Genomic DNA, 21,063 nt, shown 5'->3' with positions numbered 1-21,063 from the left:
TATTTCTTGTCCGATTTCAAAAAGACAAATATCACTGGAGAGCTTATTGAATGGAGAACAAGAAAAATATATTTTGAAAGTTTATTAATGAATTATTTACAAGATTAAGAGGTGAAAGGGGATGCTGGGGCGGAAGATGCAGTCAATTACTAAGGCAATATTACATCCCCGCATATGAAGTCTGCTGCTAATGCTGATTTTTTATGTCAAAATAAACTGCAGAAGCTCCGTTTTTTTTTATTTCTCATCATACAAACACCAATAAATATAATTTTTTTTTACATTTCTCATGAACTTTTAGTATATAAATTATTAACATTTCTTTTAGCATATAAATTAAAATTTCGGGTTTGTATTACTGTACACATAGATTCGAAAAAGTTGTCAAAAAAAACAAATATATAACAAATAAATGTTATCAAAGGCAAGATAAGTTACTTTTCTACCTAACTGAACTTAGATTCTATGAACAAAGCTAAACCTAAACTTAGATTCTATGAACAAAGCTTAAACCTAAACTTAGATTCTATGAACAAAGCTTCTTCCTTAGAACTGCACACATGTGGAACTCTCTTCCATTTGCCTGCTTTCTGGCTGATTATAATATGGTCGTCTTCAAGTCTAACGTAAACAAGTTCTTGAGGGGCCGTTCCCCTTAAGTAATCCAATTTACCAAATTTCCACTTACTACGACATTGTCTCATTGACCACTGTACACTTATTAACCCTTATCCTCAAGTGGCCTCTGGTCTTGATAAGTGGTGACCCCCTTTGTTAAAAAAAAAAAAAAAAGTCATACGCTTCTTTAAAGGCAGTACACATACATTTCTCTGGCTTGTTTCCCATCATGAGCCTGTTTGCTAAAATGCATATCACTTAATTTTGATAAGTTCTCTACAATGTTCTTCCAAGATGACTGAAACTCTAGAGGGACTTCCTTATCCCAATTCAAACCCCACTTCCACAATTCTCCCACCAACACCCTACTTATGATTATTGTCTAGGTAGAGAGATAAAGGATCAAATATTTTGAATCCACCTCTTGATAGATGTATTTGCATCACATCTAACAAGCAATGCACAACTTCTCTAAAAGAAGATCATACTGGTACCCGGGCACCATCTCCCATATGCCCTCATGAGCACTCAATGTACCATCCTTCTCATTTCACTCCTAAGGCCATCACAATTGGTATTATAGGACTGCACCACAAACCCACCTTCCTACAAATGCTTTTTGACCTGAGAATACAGTCCTATAAGCTTCACTGGGTCAGAGTTAGTTACCACAAGGTTGTCAACATAAAATTTGTTCTCCATCGCTGCTCGAGATTCATCTAAACGGTATCGGGCAGCATGAAACGTCAGGATAGTCTCCAATATAAAGGGGCTGGAGATGAACGCAAAAATCAGAGTCAAATAGCAGAAGCAACTAAAGCAATCACCATCTTTAAACAAAACCTGTTCTTGTCCTCCTCCAGGATGAGGAGAACCATGCTTTCCTGATATCTGCAAACAAGACAAATTTGTTGAACCTGAATGACATCATGTTCACCCAAGATTAAGTAACCTCATTCAGTGAAGACAAGCCACTGGTCTTCAGACTACAATTAAATACTGGCCTGTTCTTCGTAGTTGCTGCTAGATCTGCCTTAGAACTGGGTCGATGTGGTATCTAAATATAATCTCCAAACTTTTGTATTTCTTCAATGATGTCCTCCTGCTTCTGCTGAAGGAACACATTCATATACTCCTGATGCAATGTTTCTCTAGGCTCCTGACAACTCAATCGAAAATGTGCAAGGCAATTGCATGATTTGAAGGTATCTGAACAAGTTTATCTGCATGCAGAGCAATTGAACATATTTTCCATCCTTGAAGGTTATGGACTTTTGAAACCGCTGGATCTGATCTTGGTCATAACTTAAAACCCTTTCTCTGTTCTAAATGCCTAATGATTCAATGCTGAACATTTTTTTCCAATCCTCTCTCGACATTGTTGAAGGGAAAGGCATCCATCTAGGGGTCTACATAAGTAGAATTGGCTTCCAAGACAAAGCAAACATGAGCTGATTTTATCTGGGAAATGTTCTCTATTACTGAACTAAAGAAAGGAGAATGCCCTGAAACAGAGGCAGGATCTCTAGAAAAAAAAGAGGCTACCTCACCAAAGGGAATAAGACTAGCAGGTACAGAGTACACTCGACCTTGCAGATAAGGCACCAACTGCAAGGGATCTACATTTTGCACTACATCAAGTCCCATAATTCCCCCTATAGACACCAAATCTGTACCAGACTAAAATTGTCCAGCCAGAGAACATCCAGTCCGTTTGAACTACTTCAACAGTAAGTGCCAATTTTTCAAATTAAGATATCAATGGGTCATCAACCAGCACCAGAACTTGTCTAGTAAGAGTCAAATCAACGTCCTCTCTGAACTTCCTTTCACATTCTCTAAGTAGCGTAGTCAGTTTCAAATGGCAATCTAAACCATTAGAACCCAAGGACTGCAAGAGATCACCAGACAAATAAGTTCACCTACTGCCAGTATCTAACAAGCAATTCACCAAAACAGTCCTTCCTCCTTGACCAAAGGTAATGCAAATGACAGGAGGTACGAGGTGTCTTAAATAAGTTTCTAGACTTTTTTTGTATGGGCACTTTTATTGATAGTACTTATATGAAACTTTAATCCTTTTCAAAGTAATCTCCTCTGGCTGCAATGCACTTATACCATTCCAACAACTTATGGAAGGCCTTTTATGTGAGTGTGTCAGTGACTCTCGTCACAGCCTCTTTCATTTCCTCAGTTGTCTCATAACGACACCCTCTAAAGTTTTCCTTGCGCTTAGAGAATAATCAAAAGTCACAGGGAGCAAGGTCTGGACTATAGGGAGGGTGAGGAAGTGTATCGATGTCCATCTTGGTCAAATAGTCTGTGACAAGGATGGAGTTGTGGACTGGTGCATTGTCGTGGTGAAAATGTCACTGATCCGATTTGAAGAGTGCTGACCTCTTCTGACAGAATCTCTTCCTGAACTCCCTTAAAACTTCAACATAGTATTCCTTGTTGACTGTCTGTCTAGTGGAAACCCAATGCATTTAGATCGTACCTGTGCTGTCAAAAAAGGGATCATAAGTTTCTTGGTGGATTTGCTCTGTCTTGTCTTCTTGGGTCTAGGAGAACCAGCATGTTTCCACTGGAAACTCTGTCTCTTGGTCTCTGTAAATTCAGCTTTCATCACAGATCACCAGAACATCAAGAACTGTGGGATCTGAATTGCTCAGCTTGACCATCTCCCTACTTTCATGGCATCTTTGTTTCTGATCTTCTCTGAGCACCCTTGGAGTAAACTTTGCGCAAATCTTCCGCATCTTTAGTTCCTCACGAATAATTGTGTGTACAGTTCCCACACTGACATCAAACTGTGCACTTATTGTCTCTATAGACCCACGAAGGTCCCTATCTATGAAATTCATTATTTGGCCAATCAACTCTGGTGTTCTGACTTCCTCACTACTCCCACACATCTTATCATCCCTCCCTGCCTTTCTTGAATACCTTATGCAACTCAGAAACTGATGCTTGATTCATGCAAGATAGTCTAAAAGCAGTCTGAAGTATTCCATATGTTTCTGTGGCATTTTTTCCAAGTTTAGAACAGAATTTTATTGCATATCATTCTTCTAAAGTGTCTTCCCATCCAGATTGCATTTTTGAAATTCACCGGTTGTGACAATCAGGTGTATACCAATTCCTGCTGTAGCTGTTCATTTGAATTTGAAATCATAAAAATTATCAATCATCTCATAAGATGCATAGCAATAACATATTGAATTTTCAAGAGTTTACAACAATTTTAAATGTCTGTACAAAAAAGTCTGGAAACTTATTGAAGGCACCTCGTAATTTACTAGCGTATCCAGAGGGAAGTTGGAAATCTGAGATCACTTGGAAAAGCATTTCTGCTTGTAGAAGCTCCTTTAGATTCTGAAACTGTTACCAGTGGATTGCTTTGATCTATCCCAGGTAATCCACTGCCTATAATTAGGAAACACTTGATTGCTTCACCTGTGTCTCACAACAAGACAGAGACCGAATTCTAGTTCCACATAATTGAATCAGCTATCCCTTCAACTTTTGGAAATTTCGACCATTAATCGAGCCCCTGCTGAATCATCCTCAGAGAAGTCGCAATCAAGTGAGCTGGCCAATTCCTACAAGATAGAAGCAGTCCTGCTGATGAAACCACCAAGATCTGTATAAGAATCATCTCTTTTGGGGGAAAAATCAATGATCTCTTGAAATATCTTGTCAATAATATCATTGACATCTAGACATTCTTTTTTTAACACTGAGAATGCCTGCTGATGATTTGTATTGACACAACTCAAGTGATTAATCAAGAGCAGCGGTCTCCTGGACAAAGAGCATTTCAAAAAATGTTATTTTACTGTAGCACAATTCTCAAGTCTTGACAAAAATTATAGAAACTCATTCGATCGTTTTCCATTTCACTATTACTAAATGTGGGTCTCATGATCTGGTTCTGAGGAAGTCTAATTGAAAATGATGAAGGAACTCTATTCATAGTAAATCCAAATGTATATGGAAGTGAAGGTTGCTCCAAATAACCATTGGCCTCTGGTGGATGTAAATGGGAAGAGAGATCTTTAATTCCTTCTGTGTAGCCATCATCCGAGACACAGGAAATCGGTAGTTTGCAGATGGAAATTTCGATTTTGTTTATGTACTCCAAAATTTCTCTGTGAAATGCTGAAAATATAGCAGAAGTAATTTCTGCATCATGAGACAATCAAAGCCTTTGCTTGATTTTCATCTTCAGAATGGAGATTCTGGTCAGGTGCTGCTCCCTGGGAGCTGTCATATGTGATATATTAGAGGTTTCCATGACTTGTAAAGAAAGTGAACAAACTCCAGACACTTTGTTGTTGAGAATGCGTTCGGCATTCCCTTAGAAATTTGTGTTTTTTCACAATATTATAATCATAATTTTCTCATGAAAATGCGTAATTAAAATCATATTCACATTGACACCTTAAAACAATGTTCCTATGTAGTGATCATTTTGAAAGCATAAACATAGCAGTGTTTAAAAAATCTAGCAAAAATCAATTAATGTTCAGATTTTCATGGAATTTTCAGTAATTATTCATTTATAAATTAACCTATATTTTATAAAAGCAGATTTCATCTATAAATATAAAAGCGAAAATGTATGTATGTGTGTTTGCTTTTTCTGTGTGTCTACAAAAGGCTTATTTCAGAGAAGCGGTCGCTCGGTTCACAACTTTTTAAACTTTTTATATCACATACAAATCGTAATATCTCACAGTTAACAACAAAGCTCGCCTGTCTATTTAATTTGGTCGATTTCGGGAAGATAAATATTCAATATTTGTCGCTAGCCGCATGTGGGTTAGTCTTTTTCCTATAACATCTTCGGAGGAAAAAAAAGTGTTCAGCAGTAAATGAATACAATCCCGCAGTCAAAACTTGACCTCATTTAAAACGGGCACCTGCTAAATCCAACTAATTAAATAAATTCAAACGTGTTTCCGTTAGCATCTCGCGGTGGGGCAATGGTTAACATCGCACATTTTTTTTTTCTTCACACTTTAATTTACAACTTTGCCTAAAGGGTTCGGGTTCGATCCTCATACTTACTTTTTTTTTTTTTTTACCCCAACCCCCCCTCCAAACACCCGGGCAACGCCGGATATCCCTCGCTAGTCTATATATAGAAAAGCGAAAATGTGGGTTAGTCTTTTTCCTATAACATCTTCGGGGGGGGGGGGGCGTTCAGCAGTAAATGAATACTATCCCGCAAAAATTTGTGTTTGTATGTGTGTTTGTATGTCTCGCAAAAACTTTCGACATGGGTCACGGATTTTCACGATATCAGTATCATTTTAAACTTCCAACCTTCGCCGACAAATATAAAAAAAATTGGCCAAAAACATTAATTTCTTCACCCTAAAATCATCAGTTTTCTACAGGGAAGGGCCAGCAAAAACCGTTCTCTCATGACAAGTTCGCTTCTACGCATGCATCATACGACGTCGGAACATGATTTACTTTAACTATTAAAAAAACGACAATTTCGTCGACGTTGTCTTAGCTCAGTTGCTTAGAGCGTGGACTCATTATCTAAAGGTTTTGGGTTCGATTCATGGTGTGAGATGTCTTCTTTTTTCTTTTATTTTTGCGATTTTTTTTTAAATTTTAATATTGAAACAGGTTATTTAAGCCATTTATCACATGTTTTTTTTGGGGGGGGGTATTTTTCAGATTTTTTAAAGAAGTTTTACCATTCGTTTTTCTGTTTCGTGTTTTCTTTTTTTGTTTTTTCCATTTTTACATTTAACATCGTTCGTTTGCCTTACGTTAGTTTTTTTTGTGTTTTGTTTTTAAATATTTACTTCGCTTATTCTTATGTTTTGATTGACATCCCCCACCCCTGCCCGAGCACACACACCTCGAAACACCCGGGCAACGCCAGGTACCCCCCGCTAGTTAAATACATGAGAGGAAATATTTTTTGGTGGTGCCCGATTGATTTTCATCTTCTGAATGGAGATTCTGGTCATGTGCTGACTGCTGCTCCCTTGAAGCTGCCACATGTGAAGTATTAGAGGCTTCCATGACTTATAAAGAAAGTGAAACTTTGGTCAAATTAGACTTTTTTTCTTTAATCAGATTTTTCTGATTTATTTGATACATTCCAATATAAAACCTACATAAGAACACTCGCAGACACATCAAGTACATTGTTGTGAAACATTTTAAAAATCAGCCCAGTCGTTTCAGAGTTCATAGGGAACAAACTTGATAAATGAGTGCCTCATGAATTGAACAACTACTAAATGAACCGCCGTTATGAAGTGTTATCTTCCCTTTTACGCAACAAGAACAGCCTGTTTCTCAACTGGGTTGTGACTTGTGATGAAAAGTGGGTTCTTTACGACAATCAGCGACGCTCAGCCCGACGAAGCTCCACAATACTTCCCGAAGCCAGAGTTGCACCAAAAGGTTATGCTGACTGTCTCATCCATTACAGTTTTTTGAATGCAGGCGAAACCATTAAGGTAGACAAGAACTGTCAACAAATGAATGAAATGTATCAAACTTTAACAACAATACCCAGCATTAGTCAACAGAACAGGCCCAATTCTTCTTCATGACAATGCCTGATCGCACATTGCTAAACCGACCCTGCAGAAGTTGAAGAATTGGGCTACGATATTCTGCCTCATCTACCATACTCTCCAGACCTCATACCTACTGATTACCACTTTTTAATAAACATCTCGACAACTTTCTGTGTGAGAAATGTTTCAAAGACCTAAGCGAAAGAACGCAAGATTTTTACGTTATTGGCATAAATACACTTGTTTTACATTTGCAAAAGTGCGTTGATTCTGATGATGCTTATTTCAATCAATGGATTTTTGTTCGAGTCAAAATATGTTCATCTGAATTTAAAAGTTAAAAACCGCAAAAACTTGTCAATCTGATAGAAATCAACCCCAAGTGTCACAGTAGCATTTATTCTAGTATTTTGTTTAATTTTGGATTTTGTTTACATTGGAACTCAACAAAACATGCTTTAAAATAATTTAAGTTCCATCCTTTGTTGGCATTCTTCCTCATCTGATTTGATATACATGAATGCCCTGGAAAATCACTTCTCATGGACTGGGGTGTATAGTTCAGTCAGTACTCCCTCTTAATGATGCCTCCATTCCCAAGAGAAGATAATGTCTAGAAAGTTACTTTCCTGTAACTGGTCAGCTCTTCAAAACTCACCTTAATAATGTGCATGACTGCATATATTTAAGTCCATGAAAATCCCTTATTACCTTATTTCCTTCCATGTATCACTTTCAATCGTCACAGGTAGTTGTCACTAAATGCAAGTTTCAACTTTATAAGTTTAGTTTAAAACTTGTATTACAATAAAACTAAAATACAAATATAAAACTTGTATTACAATAAAACTAAAATACAAATATAAAACTTGTATTACAATAAAACTAAAATACAAATATAAAACTTGTATTACAATAAAACTAAAGTACAAATATAAAACTTGTATTACAATAGAACCAAAATACAAATATAGAAATAATGCAATTGTAATTTTTACATATTTTTATTTTTCCTATTTCAGTGTGAAATTGAAAGTTAAGCAAAAAGCAAGATGCCCCGTAAACGTCAAGTAAAAAAAGAAAGAACTGTTCCTCAAGTCCCCATTGGAGATGAAGGAAATGGTCTGACGAAAGAACAACAACAACAGAAACTACAAACTTTTCTTCTGGATTTCGATCGACAATGTATCAAATTATTGTTTTTTAATTTCTATTTATTGTGTCAAACTTGATATAATAATCAAATTTGACTAATCATCCACTTTTCTATTGTTTTGTCACTTCATATAATACTAATAATTATACTAAAACTATACTATAGTTATACTTCATATAATACTAATAAAATCTGTTTTTTGAGATAAGGATTGATGATTTGGGTTATTTAGACTATTTTCATCTTGGATGTTATTTTCACAATGTTGTCCGATGTAAACGCCAACCTTTTTCAGGTGTATCTTTGTTAAACTCAGGAGTCTATACAAAATTTCAAACTATACCTTTAATTTAATCATTGTGGGTAGATTGTTCCCATTCCATCAATCATGACGAGGTAGAAGATTCACCTGAAGATCAGAGGTTATATTAGGCAACACATTATGGTAATAGCAGACTGAATGATCACTACGATAGTCATTGTCTTTTTTTCATTTTTCTACTTTTTTATTCTTATAAAGTGTAGTAAACGCTGAAAAATGATTTTTAAATATTATATACTTTTAAAAGTTAATTGAAAACAAGTTTTTTAATATAAAATTGTTTTTATCAGTTTTTTGTTTGCACCCCCCCCCCTCTCGCCCCTAATTAGCTTTATCCACTTTTGTGTTTTCATTCGGAAATGTTTCAAGTTTGAATTTCCAATGAAAAAGGTTTATGAGTAAATGAAGTTTGTCACTAAAAACAGGTATTTTTTTTTTCTTCAGCTTATGATTTGTGATTTTGTTTTGGTAAAAAAAAAAAAAAACTACACCTTGGATCAGTACATTCTTTAACAAATATATACTTGTCAATTTTTGCTGTGGTCATAATTAAAAAATTGCTTATATTATTAGCATTTTTCACAAAAGCTATTTTGTCTATTTAATAATATCGAATTTAGTAAACAAATAAAAAAAAAATCACAAATCATGATTTTAAGCAAAACTAAGAGTATAAGAATAATGGACAAATTTATTTACTTGTAAGTCTTTTTCACCATGAAGATTGCCACTGTCTTTTTTTTTTTAGTAACTTGATGGGAATTTACTTTTTTCATTTGTTGAAATTTACCAAAAGTAGCATAAGTGGTAATGGCAGCCTTAACCAACCCCCTCACATCTACCTATGTTACAACTGACATATTTCTTTGTACCAGTTGTTTGCTTTCCGTCATGAAAACTGCTAAATCCAGATGTCTTGCACTCGAATAACCACAACATGCATGGCCAACTTATATGTGAATATTCCATGCTGCCTGACAACATAGGCCCTTCTAAGTTAAGCCGAAATTTTCAGACCAGGGCATTGCAAAGGTTATGGGTGAAGTAATCCTCAAGTGTTCCTGGACGAAAGAGCTTAATGAAGACAGTAGTCTGATCAGTGTATGAAGACTTATGACCAGTTATTGAGGTATCCTGGCCATTGGAATTGCACATAGATTTGTGAAGAAAGGTGTGTATTTTGGAGTGTGAAACTGCATACACTTGAAAAAAATCCAGGTATCTGTATTCTGGCGATGGTATCAACTAGGCAAAAAATCTTTCAGTAAACTGATGATGAGGGCAGGCTATGTGATGGTCACTTTTTTCTGAATGGAGCAGGGAAAATGAGAGGCAGCTGCATTCATGACTGAGTAGTCCTTTTAAGGATCTGCTCTATCACCTTCTAGGGAAAGGAACTATAACATGTCCCTTCAAAATCTCCTGTCTGGTCAGCTTCAGCAGTCAAATCTCCTGTCTGGTCAGCTTCAGCAGTCAAATCTCCTGTCTGGTCAGCTTCAGAGGTCAAATCTCCTGTCTGGTCAGCTTCAGAGGTCAAATCTCCTGTCTGGTCAGCTTCAGAGGTCAAATCTCCTGTCTGGTCAGCTTCAGAGGTCAAATCTCCTGTCTGATCAGCTTCAGAGGTCAAATCTCCTTTCTGGTCAGCTTCAGCAGTCAAATCTCCTGTCTGGTCAGCTTCAGCGGTCAAATCTCCTGTCTGGTCAGCTTCAGCGGTCAAATCTCCTGTCTGGTCAGCTTCAGCGGTCAAATCTCCTGTCTGGTCAGCTTCAGCAGTCAAATCTCCTGACTTGGTTAACTTCAGAGGTCAAAAACAAATGAACAATATTAACATAACAGAAACAAAGGAATCCAAATAAAAAGAATGAAACTTAAAATTTTGGGACATGGAATGCCTGTATTCTAATGAATAATCAAAAATCTTACTCTCCAAAAAGAGAACTGCAAAAAATTTGAGTTTGACATTGTCTGTTTAAATGAAATGCAGCTGAAGGGTAATTGAGAGAACATGAAGAGTCTGGATATAAAACTGTCATAAATTTATGGAGTTGGCTTTGCAATCAAAAGCGATATTCTTCTAAAATTAAAGGAACTATCTATAGGAGTTATAGAAAGACTCATGACTTTCAGAATTGAACTACCCAACAACTAACATGCCATCATTTTCTTTGTGTGTGCTCCAACACTTCTTTTATACACAATTTTCTTCAATTCGCTACAATGAGAACTGATTCTGCAAGGTGACTTTATCACGAATTATACAAGATCACATGTTGTGGGAAGGAACAATCTGAAAAGAAGGAGTAGAAAGTTTAGCATGATCTGGTGATTCCCAACACGTTTTTCTGACAGAAAACCACTTGGCAGCATCCAATTTCAAATAGATTACTAGTGCCAAATATTGTTACCATATATTCAACATGCTAGTTGGCGTCAGGGACTGATGATTGCTGAACAGATCATCATTTATCATGATGTTGCAAATCAAACCAAAAAAATTCTGAGGCAAAGCAAAGGTCCAGAAGTTTAGCGTCAGGCATCTTCAAGATCCCAAGTGTGTCTACAAATTGCACCAATAACCGCGAAAGCTTATTTCATGAACACCACCAACCACGAAAGCTTATTTCATGAACACCGCCAACCGTGAAAGCTTATTTCATGAACACCGCCAACCGCGAAAGCTTATTTCATGAACACCGCCAACCGCGAAAGCTTATTTCATGAACACCACCAACCGCGAAAGCTTATTTCATGAACACCACCAACAAACATGGCCAATGGGTTCAATGTCGAACATATATTGCATTATTTTCAGATCGCTTTCTTTCTTTTTTTTCTTTTGCATTGAATCCAAAAATCATGCTCATTTTGCTCAATCAGATCTGCTTAATGAAATCCTAGCACTTTTAAAATATCCTGAATTCTGATTTCTGTGTAGGTGAATAGAAAGTTATATTGAAAATATTAGACTTATTTATTTAAATAAGGCTTGCAAAATATTTTGACTAGATATTAAGAATATAATCAACTAAGGAACCTCCTCATGAATGAATGGTCTCTTCTGAGACTTTGTGCTTTTGACAGACTATGCATTCCTGGTATCAGTGAAAATTTGTTTCTGATATATTCAGAAGAACTACTTCAAGACTTGTGTTAGATGAGTTAATGAAAGATATCCATTTAATAGCATGATAGTTCAAACCATATAATTCAATCAGGTCAGCAATACTTCTACAGTATGTTTTTTTTGAAGATGCTCATCAACCATGGAAAGTTTTCTAAATTCTCTCGCAGTCTTAACACCATTCGAATTAGAATCTTGTCGATGTTTACCACCTATTTTAGTGATTAACATCATCCCTTTTTGCATTGAAACAAGATGTGCAGTAGGATATAGATAGAAAAGATAAATGATCAGATGAAATTTTAATCTTCAAAATTGCCTCCAACTCCTTTCATTAAAAAATTTGTAATATTCATTTTCACCTCAATTAACATATTACTTTTGCAAATTGAATCCTATTTACTGTAGGTTGTTATCTCAAAAAACACTTGCGATTTTATTGAATCTTTGATTGCATTTTATTTTCAGTTGAATCAAAAGTACAGGACATCAAACGCAAGGTTGACGCTACTATGAATTATATTGACACGTTTTGTCAGTTAAGCATCCAACAGATTCCAAAGGTTGGCCCTTTTTGTCTTCTACATTCTTAATTTATGTACTTTTGTTTCCATGTTTAGTAAATTCTGTTTTTTTTTGGGGGGGGGGGGGTCGTTTTAGATTTGATAAATTCTGTTTTCCATTTGTCTAATATTTCATGAGAAAATTGGAATGGAATCTGCTGTAAACTTGTAATTTTGTAATAAAACAAAATTCCAAGTTTCATTCCATCTAAAGAAATAGATATATTTTAGGAAAAACATTATGTATATCTTCATATCTGCTCACTTACAATTTCTACATCAACTCTATCCTTTCATTTCCACCTTAGCCATGCTCCCTTCGACTACATCTGGGTTGTAATTTTTTTAACTTTCTTCCATTTTGGTTTTAAATATTTTAAAAATAAGCACAAATATTTATTCAACTTTAAAGAAAATAATTACATATTTGTTAAAGTTTTATAACAAAATCATAGAAAATTTTGCAGAATAATTTTTTTTAAAATCTAGATTCTATTTCAGGTTCTTGATTCTATAAAATATGTTTTGTTGACTGATGTTAAACTGATTGGCAGAAAAAAATAAAGATGTTTTAATTTATGGTCTTCTTGTATGAAGAGTTATTATTTGCCTCATTTTTCTTTAGATTTTTCTCATTAATATCAATATTTTTCTGATGTTTGTTTTAACTTCAGTTGCATTCTTCATTTACAATGATTTCAAAATCATAAAGTTATCATATTTCAGACAATTTGGCATAATATAAATCCTAAATGGGGTTGCTATTCCATAAAACAATTAAACCAAGAAAAAATATTTTCATATCTTGTTACATTCAGATCTTTATGAAGCAAATTAAACCAGGTCTATTTTATATCTCTTGGTCAAAGCATTCTGTAAATGTGAACTGTTGACCTTTGCCAAAAATTTGAATTTTCTAAGATACAAACTGTTTCAAAATCTATATCTTACTGGTAGTAGTGCAAATTGGAGGTAATGTTTATACTATCATTGCAACTAGCATTCTTACTCTTTCTTCAAGTTGGCCCTGCATGATAACCTGTAAGTTAGTCACTGTTTTCTTTTTAAATCTCTCAAATAATTTTTTTTATGGTAAACAATTGATGATCCCTATAATAATATTAGGATTAGCATAAATAATGCAGTGATTACAAAAGATTAATTGACTTACAAGCAAAAGAAGTTTCCAGCGAAAGACTTGGAACTAAAAGTTTGTTTTTTTTTGCATATAGCTTTAAAGGTTTAAAAAATTCCAAGACTATCTACTATATAATAAACTGATTGCAGAAATTCCCTCTGGACCAAAATGTTTGCAACAACAGATGCCACATACAAATTTATTATGTCTAGATTATTAACCACTATCTTATGTAACTTTAGAATGCCATTTTAGACACATTTGATTATAATAAAATCCTAGGAGCAACGTCATCACAATCGCAACATCTTTTGATAAGGTAGTTCCTATTTCTAAATCTACAGTCTTCTTACAATCCCCACTCATCACTGGAACTATATACACACACCTTATTACTATTTTCCCCCGGCACCCTTCGTGACTGATTTATACACTCATACATACCATTATCTTTCCAGTTACTGATTAAAAAAATAATTTCTTCCTTCAAAATTTCCAGCTTTTCTTATTGGCTGAGAACTGACAGATCCATTAATCAGGGGATAAACAACTTATTCAAAATACGAACGCATTAGACCTTCACAAGCATGACGTCTCGCTCTACACGAAGCAATTGTTTTATAAATATTAAACCAACTACAAAGAATCTTAACCGCTCACAATCGTAATTTTACATAGTAATACCATTACCTACATAGATATTGTCACCACGAAATTAACCCCTTTAAAAAAACATCCCTGATATAAACATAATTAACATTTACTGTAAGCATCGTTTTGTTTTTTTTAATTCGATTCTCCATACCAAACACAATGCTATTTTTTATTTTTTTATTTTAGTTTGTTTTGTAATAGGTCGTTTACTTTTCCAGTTTTTTTTTTTTATTCTTTTACATTTAATTCCTAAAAAAATATGATCCCTGAAAAAAGATAAAAAAAATAAAATTTATGGTTAGCATTGTTTCTTTTCTTTACACAGTAAACTATAATGCTTGAATATAATATTTAATCATAACCATAAATTGACATTTTATGTATTTCAAAATCTCGTGTGATTTTAAAGCCTTTAAACTGTCTACTCCTTACTCTTTTCAAAGTGTGTGTGTGTGTGTGCACCCATGTGTTTCTGTGTGTGCGTGTTTGTGTTTATTTTGTGTGTGTGTGTGTGTTTTTCCGTGTCTGCGTGAGTTTGTTTGTGCATATGCGTCCGTGTGTTTTGGCATGTGTATGCGTGTTTTATTTTGCATGCATGTGTATATGTGCATGCATTTGTTTGTGTGTGTGTGTGTGTGTGTGTGTGTCTCCCGCTATCTCATATATTTCAACTGAGTGATCTTTTTAATATTCTGACCGTCCCTCTAAGTGCAATTGAAATTTTTTTTCATGAGTCTAGGTGCTCTTATAATTACTGGAATGATAGAGATCTTACTAAGATTCCAGTTTCTTTTTATTTTATACATAAAACGGTATTCTGTTATCTTTTCCCTCTCAGCACTGTTTAACCCAGCATCATATTAGGTACCGGCAGCAGCCTGAAAAATGAGTGGAAGGTTATATTCACCAGCCTTTATTTCATTTGTTTAAATCTTTTTTTGGATAAAATATATATTACATGAAAGAGCAAATCTCCCTCTTTCATATGGTGTTTATTTTGTATTTGTTGAATAAAAATTCAATTTTACTGATTTATTTTAATAGCACCAACAAAAGTGATAACATTTTGACGTGGAACGCTAGCTGCTAATTTTTAAAAAATCAAGAAAATCATACCCCTTAGTTAAAACTCTCGCAAATTTTTACCATTCGACCAATAAAAAAACTATAAATAGCATCAAATTAAGCAAAGAATGATCTTTATTTACATATAAGAATTACAACAAATATTAAAAAAAAAAAAATGCAAAATTCTTTTTAAAATGTTTTTCTCATTTAATTTGCTTCTAGTGAATTAACTATTCATAATAACTATTGCAAACGTGATATTAAATTGAAGTTTATTCAATTTCCTATAAAATGGTGCTGAGAAATTGTACCTAGCTTTATTCGCAAAAATGCGCAAGGCGAAAGAAAATTGACACCTATGGAGTCTTTTAGACAAAATTGCGTGAACCGTGAACACGACGAAAATGTGCGAGTCAATGGATGAAAGTTGTTTGACTTTAGTATTTTACCAAATAGGTAACTATACTGCTTCAATTTCAATATAAGCGATAAGAAACCATTTCTGTACATTAATTTGTAACCCTGCTAGTGTGTGTGTAATAAATATATATAGCTTAGAGGGTTAGGAGAATAGAATAAATTCAATTCTATAAGAAGAGACTTATCGGGATAATATAAAGCTCAACAAATTTCATTGGAGCTTATATAGAAGACAATAAGATTAGGAAATGAAGTCACAAAAACTATATATTGGTGAATATAGAATGGTTCATCTATTCAATAAAGGTATGCAAGTAAAGAGTCCTCTCCATCCCCCAACTAAATGTTTGCATACCTTTATTAAATAATTGAACCATTTGTAAAAATTACGTTTGAATATTTTAAATATTCACAAGTATTCAGCTTCTTAATGTAAAAAAATGAGCGATATTTTATTTTGGATTTTTTCAAAAATTAAATTAATATTGTATCATTTTGGAGGGGAAATAAATAGGGAGTATTTATGATAAACCATTTATAAAATTAGTGATTTAATTTTAAAACGTTTGAGTATCTAAATATTCGTTTATCGGCATTCTAAACCTGTTTCTTGAAAGTAAACAAACTTGGCAAAAGAGCATAAAAAATGCTAGACAAGAAGCAAATTGAACAGCGCGTTTCTAGCATTTTGTATTTATTTGAAAATGATTTGATGCATGGTAGATATTCAATTCAAGGCATGCAACTGCATAAAATTAAAGTTTGAATAAATGTAAAAAACTATTGCCGTCCATAGATGAAAGTACGGTGCTTATTCACTTAGCAAACCGCGCTATTTTTAAATAGTATTTTCAAGTTAAATTAAAGTTTTACAATAACTTTTTATATTAAATTGTTAGTTGAAAGTTCAGAAGCGTTACAAAACACCCTCTCCTCCTCATGTTAAGAATGGCTTTCTAAATGTTATTTCAGCACAGTTCACTAAGTGCATAACTACTGAAAGTACAGACTAGACTAAATTAAAAAAAAAAAAAAACACACCCTCTCTTCCACATGTTAGTTCGCTTCATAAGTACTATTGTTTTCTTGTTTTAACATTTATTTTTTATTTTTGTATAATTTGTTAAATTGTTAGCTGAAAATACATATTAATTAATAAAACACACACACAGAGTTAAGAGTGGTTTGCTTCATAAATATTGTTTTAATATATTTTATTCTTGTATCATTTATTAAATTGTTAGGTGAAAATACAGACTAGTTAAAAAACACGCTCCCCCTCACATGTTTCCTAAATAATAGTTCACTTCATAAGTACCATTGTTTTCATTGTTGGTGCTAATGCACTTATTGATCCGCGCTATTTTTAAAATCCTATTTCCAAGTTTAATTAAAGTTTTATGATATGTTTTTTTATCCAATTGTAAGGTTAAAGTATAGAATAGTTACAAAACACCCTCCCCTCCCCATGTTAAGAACGGCTTTTTAAATAATAACGTTATTATTTCAGTACGGATCAATAAGTGCACTAGTACCAATTTATTTTATTCTAAACAGAACAGACTCAAATTAACACAACAAAAACAACTTTTACGTTGGAGACACTTTATTAATTAGGTAAAAAAAAATCTGAAACAAAAATAAAACAAAAAGAGGAATTAAAAAGGTGAAAGTCCAGAACAGTTAGAAAGTGTCTTTTTTTCTCTTTCATTAAATTGTTAGGTGAAAGTTCGGAATAGTTAGAAAGTGTCTTTTTTCCTTTTTCATTAAATTGTTAGGTGAAAGTTCGGAACAGTTATGTCTCTTTTTTCTTCAAAGGTTGTTATTTTAGCATTTATTATTTACTAGCAGGGGGTACCCAGCGTTGCCCGGTTTGTAGGTGTGTGTGTGTATGGGGGGGGGGGTAAGTAATAACCCTGTTTAAATATTAGATAAAAGACGATGTTAAAAAAATCAAAAAAACAAAACAAAAAAAAAAATGGCATAAATAAACCTGTCAGATCAAACCTGCAATTTTAAGATAACAACGCTGTGTGTATATTGGGAGGAGGGAGGTTTAAACTAAAGAATAAGCGAATATGGTTGTGTTCAAGTCTAAAGTAAATAAGTTCTTGATGAGCCGTTCCATATAAGTTATCAAATTTACCAAATTTTCATTACTAATGATTACTATATTGTCCAATTTCTACTGTACACTCTTTAACCCTTATCCTTGAGTGGCCTCTGGGCCTTGATAATGTGGTGATGCCTATGTAAAAAAAAAAAAAAAAGAAAGTAATAACCCTGTTTGAATTAAAAGAAAAAAAAACGTTGCCCGGGTGTTTAAAGGTGTAAAAGAAAAAAAAAATAATTTTGGGCGGGATTGAATCCGGAAGCCTTGACGCGAAGGTGGAAACAAAAGCCAACCACTTAACCGTCTCGGCCATGAGTGAGAGTAATTAATTAGTATGTTAAGTTAAGGCTTATAAAGCAAGTGAAAGAGGTTTGATTGACAGGTAGACGGTAAATGAGGTCATCGCGTGGCAGTATTTTTAGATTTCGCTTCCCCAAGATGATGGTGGGGGTGGGGGAGCTCCCCATTTAAAGGGGATTGTCCAAATCGAATAGCAATTGTCTGATATAAGGAGAAACTCCACATTGATCAAAAGCTGATTGCTTTCTGGACGTTTCGCCGCAAAAGCCCACGAACCATTTGAATTTAGTTTCACTGTATTTATACTAAAAAGCCAAACAAACAGGCGACAGAGCGAAATAGTGTGAATCTTATAAAAGTCGATATAAATAAATCTAGATGCAACGCGCGTTCGCAAATCGTAGATATTATTTAGACGGTATTTAAAAAGTTCTAAGACATAGTAAGCCCGTCGAAAATGCCGTCGAATAAATCCTTTGCGAGACATAAAATGATCACATCTTGCCTTTTATATATATAGATTGACTTATATTGCCTTTAGCACTTTTACAAACATTTATTTATTTACGTTGGCTTAACTCTTTTTATGAATATTAAAAGAAAAAAGTTACTAAACATTTATTAATAATTTCTCACTTTTATAAACATTTGTAATTCATGTATTTACTTATGTTGGCTTAACTCTTTTCATGAATATTAAAAAAAAAAAAAAAAAAAAGTAACTACACCATGTATTGATAATTTCTCATTTTTACAAACATTTTTAATTTACATGAGCGGATAATTTTTTGGTAAATATTTACATTTAGGTCCACCTCCACAATTTTCTTTTTAAATGAAGACTTTTATTGATAAATAAATCTACTTCTCTGGAACACACTGAACCCCTCTTTTTTTTTTTTTTTTTTTTTTTTTTTTTTTTTAATAGTATTTGCGAGTGGGTATGCTGACAAAAATATCAGTTAAATTTTGCAAATATTTTTTCACCCCCCCCCCTCCCCCATTGCTGCATGTTTGAAATTTTAAAATTGGGAATATTTTTATTGCAGACGACTGTAATTTCAAGAAATTAAAGGAGATTTTCAATTTCACTGGAAGAGGCCATTCCCAAAGTTAGCATAAACAATAAACTCCTTTTACAACTTTTTTACCTGAAAGATGAAGAAAAAAACCTAGGATGATATTGTCGAATTTGCATCCAATTTCATCACCATCAATCAGTTGAGAATAAGATACTTAATTGAGAAAGCGCATGCTAATGCCAATTTGCACATAAATGACTGACAGATTCCAAACATTTTTAATGGAAAATTTGACATTCGTTGGAAATTATTTGTCATGTGCTGTTGTTACAAGAGATGAACTGCTTAGTTCAAGTTTGTCAGGGCGATCAGGAATAATTGCACTTACAAATGGCATCATTCTGGACTTAGTTTCCTTCCAAAAGAAAGAAGTACTTCCATCATCTTGGGTATGTCAGGTTGCAGAGTATCTATCTGGATGTTCTATTGATAGGCAGTTTTTTGGGAAACAGTTAAAGAAAATCTCGGCATCGTAATAACAATTATGAAGACTTCATGAAAGCAGATTACTGGTATCAACCAGTCAGTGAGGATGTCAGCACAGCCATTGTAAAATCTAGTCCAGGTACACCGAAGGCAGCTATGCCAGCCTGTAGAAAGATATTGATGATTCAACAAACTGGGACTGATGATGATGAAAGCAAGCTAGAAAACTCACTATTGCTCTCTGGCTCAAAAACTATTCAGATAAAAAAAAATAAAGGGAGGGATGGAAGATATGCAGAAAAAAACTGAAAGAAGAACAAGATAAAGTGGAGACCATAAAAGATGTACTTTCAGAAAAGATGCAGTCTTTTCATGACGATTTGCAGCAGAAAAATGAAGAGCTAAGAAGAAATAAATATTTGTTGTCATCATTACAACAGCAATATGAGGAAAGTACCTTGACTACCCTGCAGCAAAGAAATCAGAAGCTTTCAAAAATTAGACACTCAGCATTTTACAAGCGTTTGAAAAGATGGGAAACAAGATTGAGTAAGAAAGAAAAGATGGAAAGAATGCCCAATCAAAATTGTCAAAACAAATTTTTAAGTTGAAACTAAAACTCAAAAAGACCAAACTCTCCTTTCCAATTCAAAAAAAACTTCATAAGAAAAGCAAAGAAGAGAAAAAGAAGAATGAGTTAAAAATTCAACAGATGAAATTTGATTTTCTTAATCAGGCTGAGAAAAGAAATGTTTCTATGAAGGAACATAATAGCAACCGGTACACCAAAGATGTCATCAAGTGTGTCATTGAATTGATGGGGCAAGCAAGAATTGTGGAAAGATAATTGATATTGTAGCAAGACACATCTTTCACACAGCTATAGATTCAAAAGACCTGCCATCAGAGCGATCATCTCTAAGGTATGCTGACAAAGGGCATGTCCTCGCCAAAAAAAAAAATAGCTGAAGCATTACTGCAATCGAGCAATGTAGACTTACATTCTGATGGAACAACTAGAAATCGTCAAAAGATTGTGGGAGACCAACTTTCAACAGATGGTGGTCAGTTGCTTTTATGTGAATTCACTTCAGCATTGAAGGAAGATTCAGATATACTTGTTGATGTAGCCTTTAATCTGCTCCAGGAATTGGCTGATCTCTATACAGATAGTGAAGTGGATACCGGTCAATGTTATAGAATCTGACTGGTCTTATGAGTGATAGAGCAAGTGTCATGAAGTCATTCAACAAAGCCTTTAACATAAACAGGATGAATACACTTGGCATTGATGAAAACATGGAGTTTTTGCATTGTAATGCTCACTTCCTTCTTGGCCTCAGTTCTGAATCCAAAAAAGTCTTGAGAAAATGGGAACATCTAAATGAGAAAATCGGCAGAGATGGTCTTAAAAAATTCAAAAGGTTTTCTTCAAGTTCAGAAAATGCAGCATATCGCTTTATCAGGACTGCTTGTGATGTGTTGGGACCAAGAGGTGATGAAAAAAAATGGATGCAGAGCCTCA

General features: G+C 34.1%; 1 protein-coding gene across 2 annotated transcripts in view; it reads left to right on the top strand.

Moving 5' to 3' along the window:
* LOC145295662 (borealin-like) overlaps positions 1-21,063 on the top strand; it is an 86,093-nt gene that overhangs the window by 16,422 nt on the left and 48,608 nt on the right. For both annotated transcript variants that reach the window (XM_080141486.1, XM_080141485.1), the window contains exons 2-3: positions 8,198-8,360; positions 12,243-12,337. In XM_080141486.1, the coding sequence (XP_079997612.1) occupies positions 8,228-8,360; positions 12,243-12,337 (228 nt within the window). In that variant the 5' untranslated portion in view covers positions 8,198-8,227. The remainder of the gene's footprint in view (positions 1-8,197; positions 8,361-12,242; positions 12,338-21,063) is intronic.

Source organism: Euprymna scolopes, chromosome 2 (genome assembly GCF_053919585.1).
Source record: "Euprymna scolopes isolate OS-2025 chromosome 2, ASM5391958v1, whole genome shotgun sequence".
In the NCBI taxonomy this organism is placed as follows: domain Eukaryota; kingdom Metazoa; phylum Mollusca; class Cephalopoda; order Sepiida; family Sepiolidae; genus Euprymna; species Euprymna scolopes.
The sequence above is the reverse complement of the archived record's forward strand: the minus strand, read 5'-3'. Positions and strand labels throughout refer to the sequence as shown.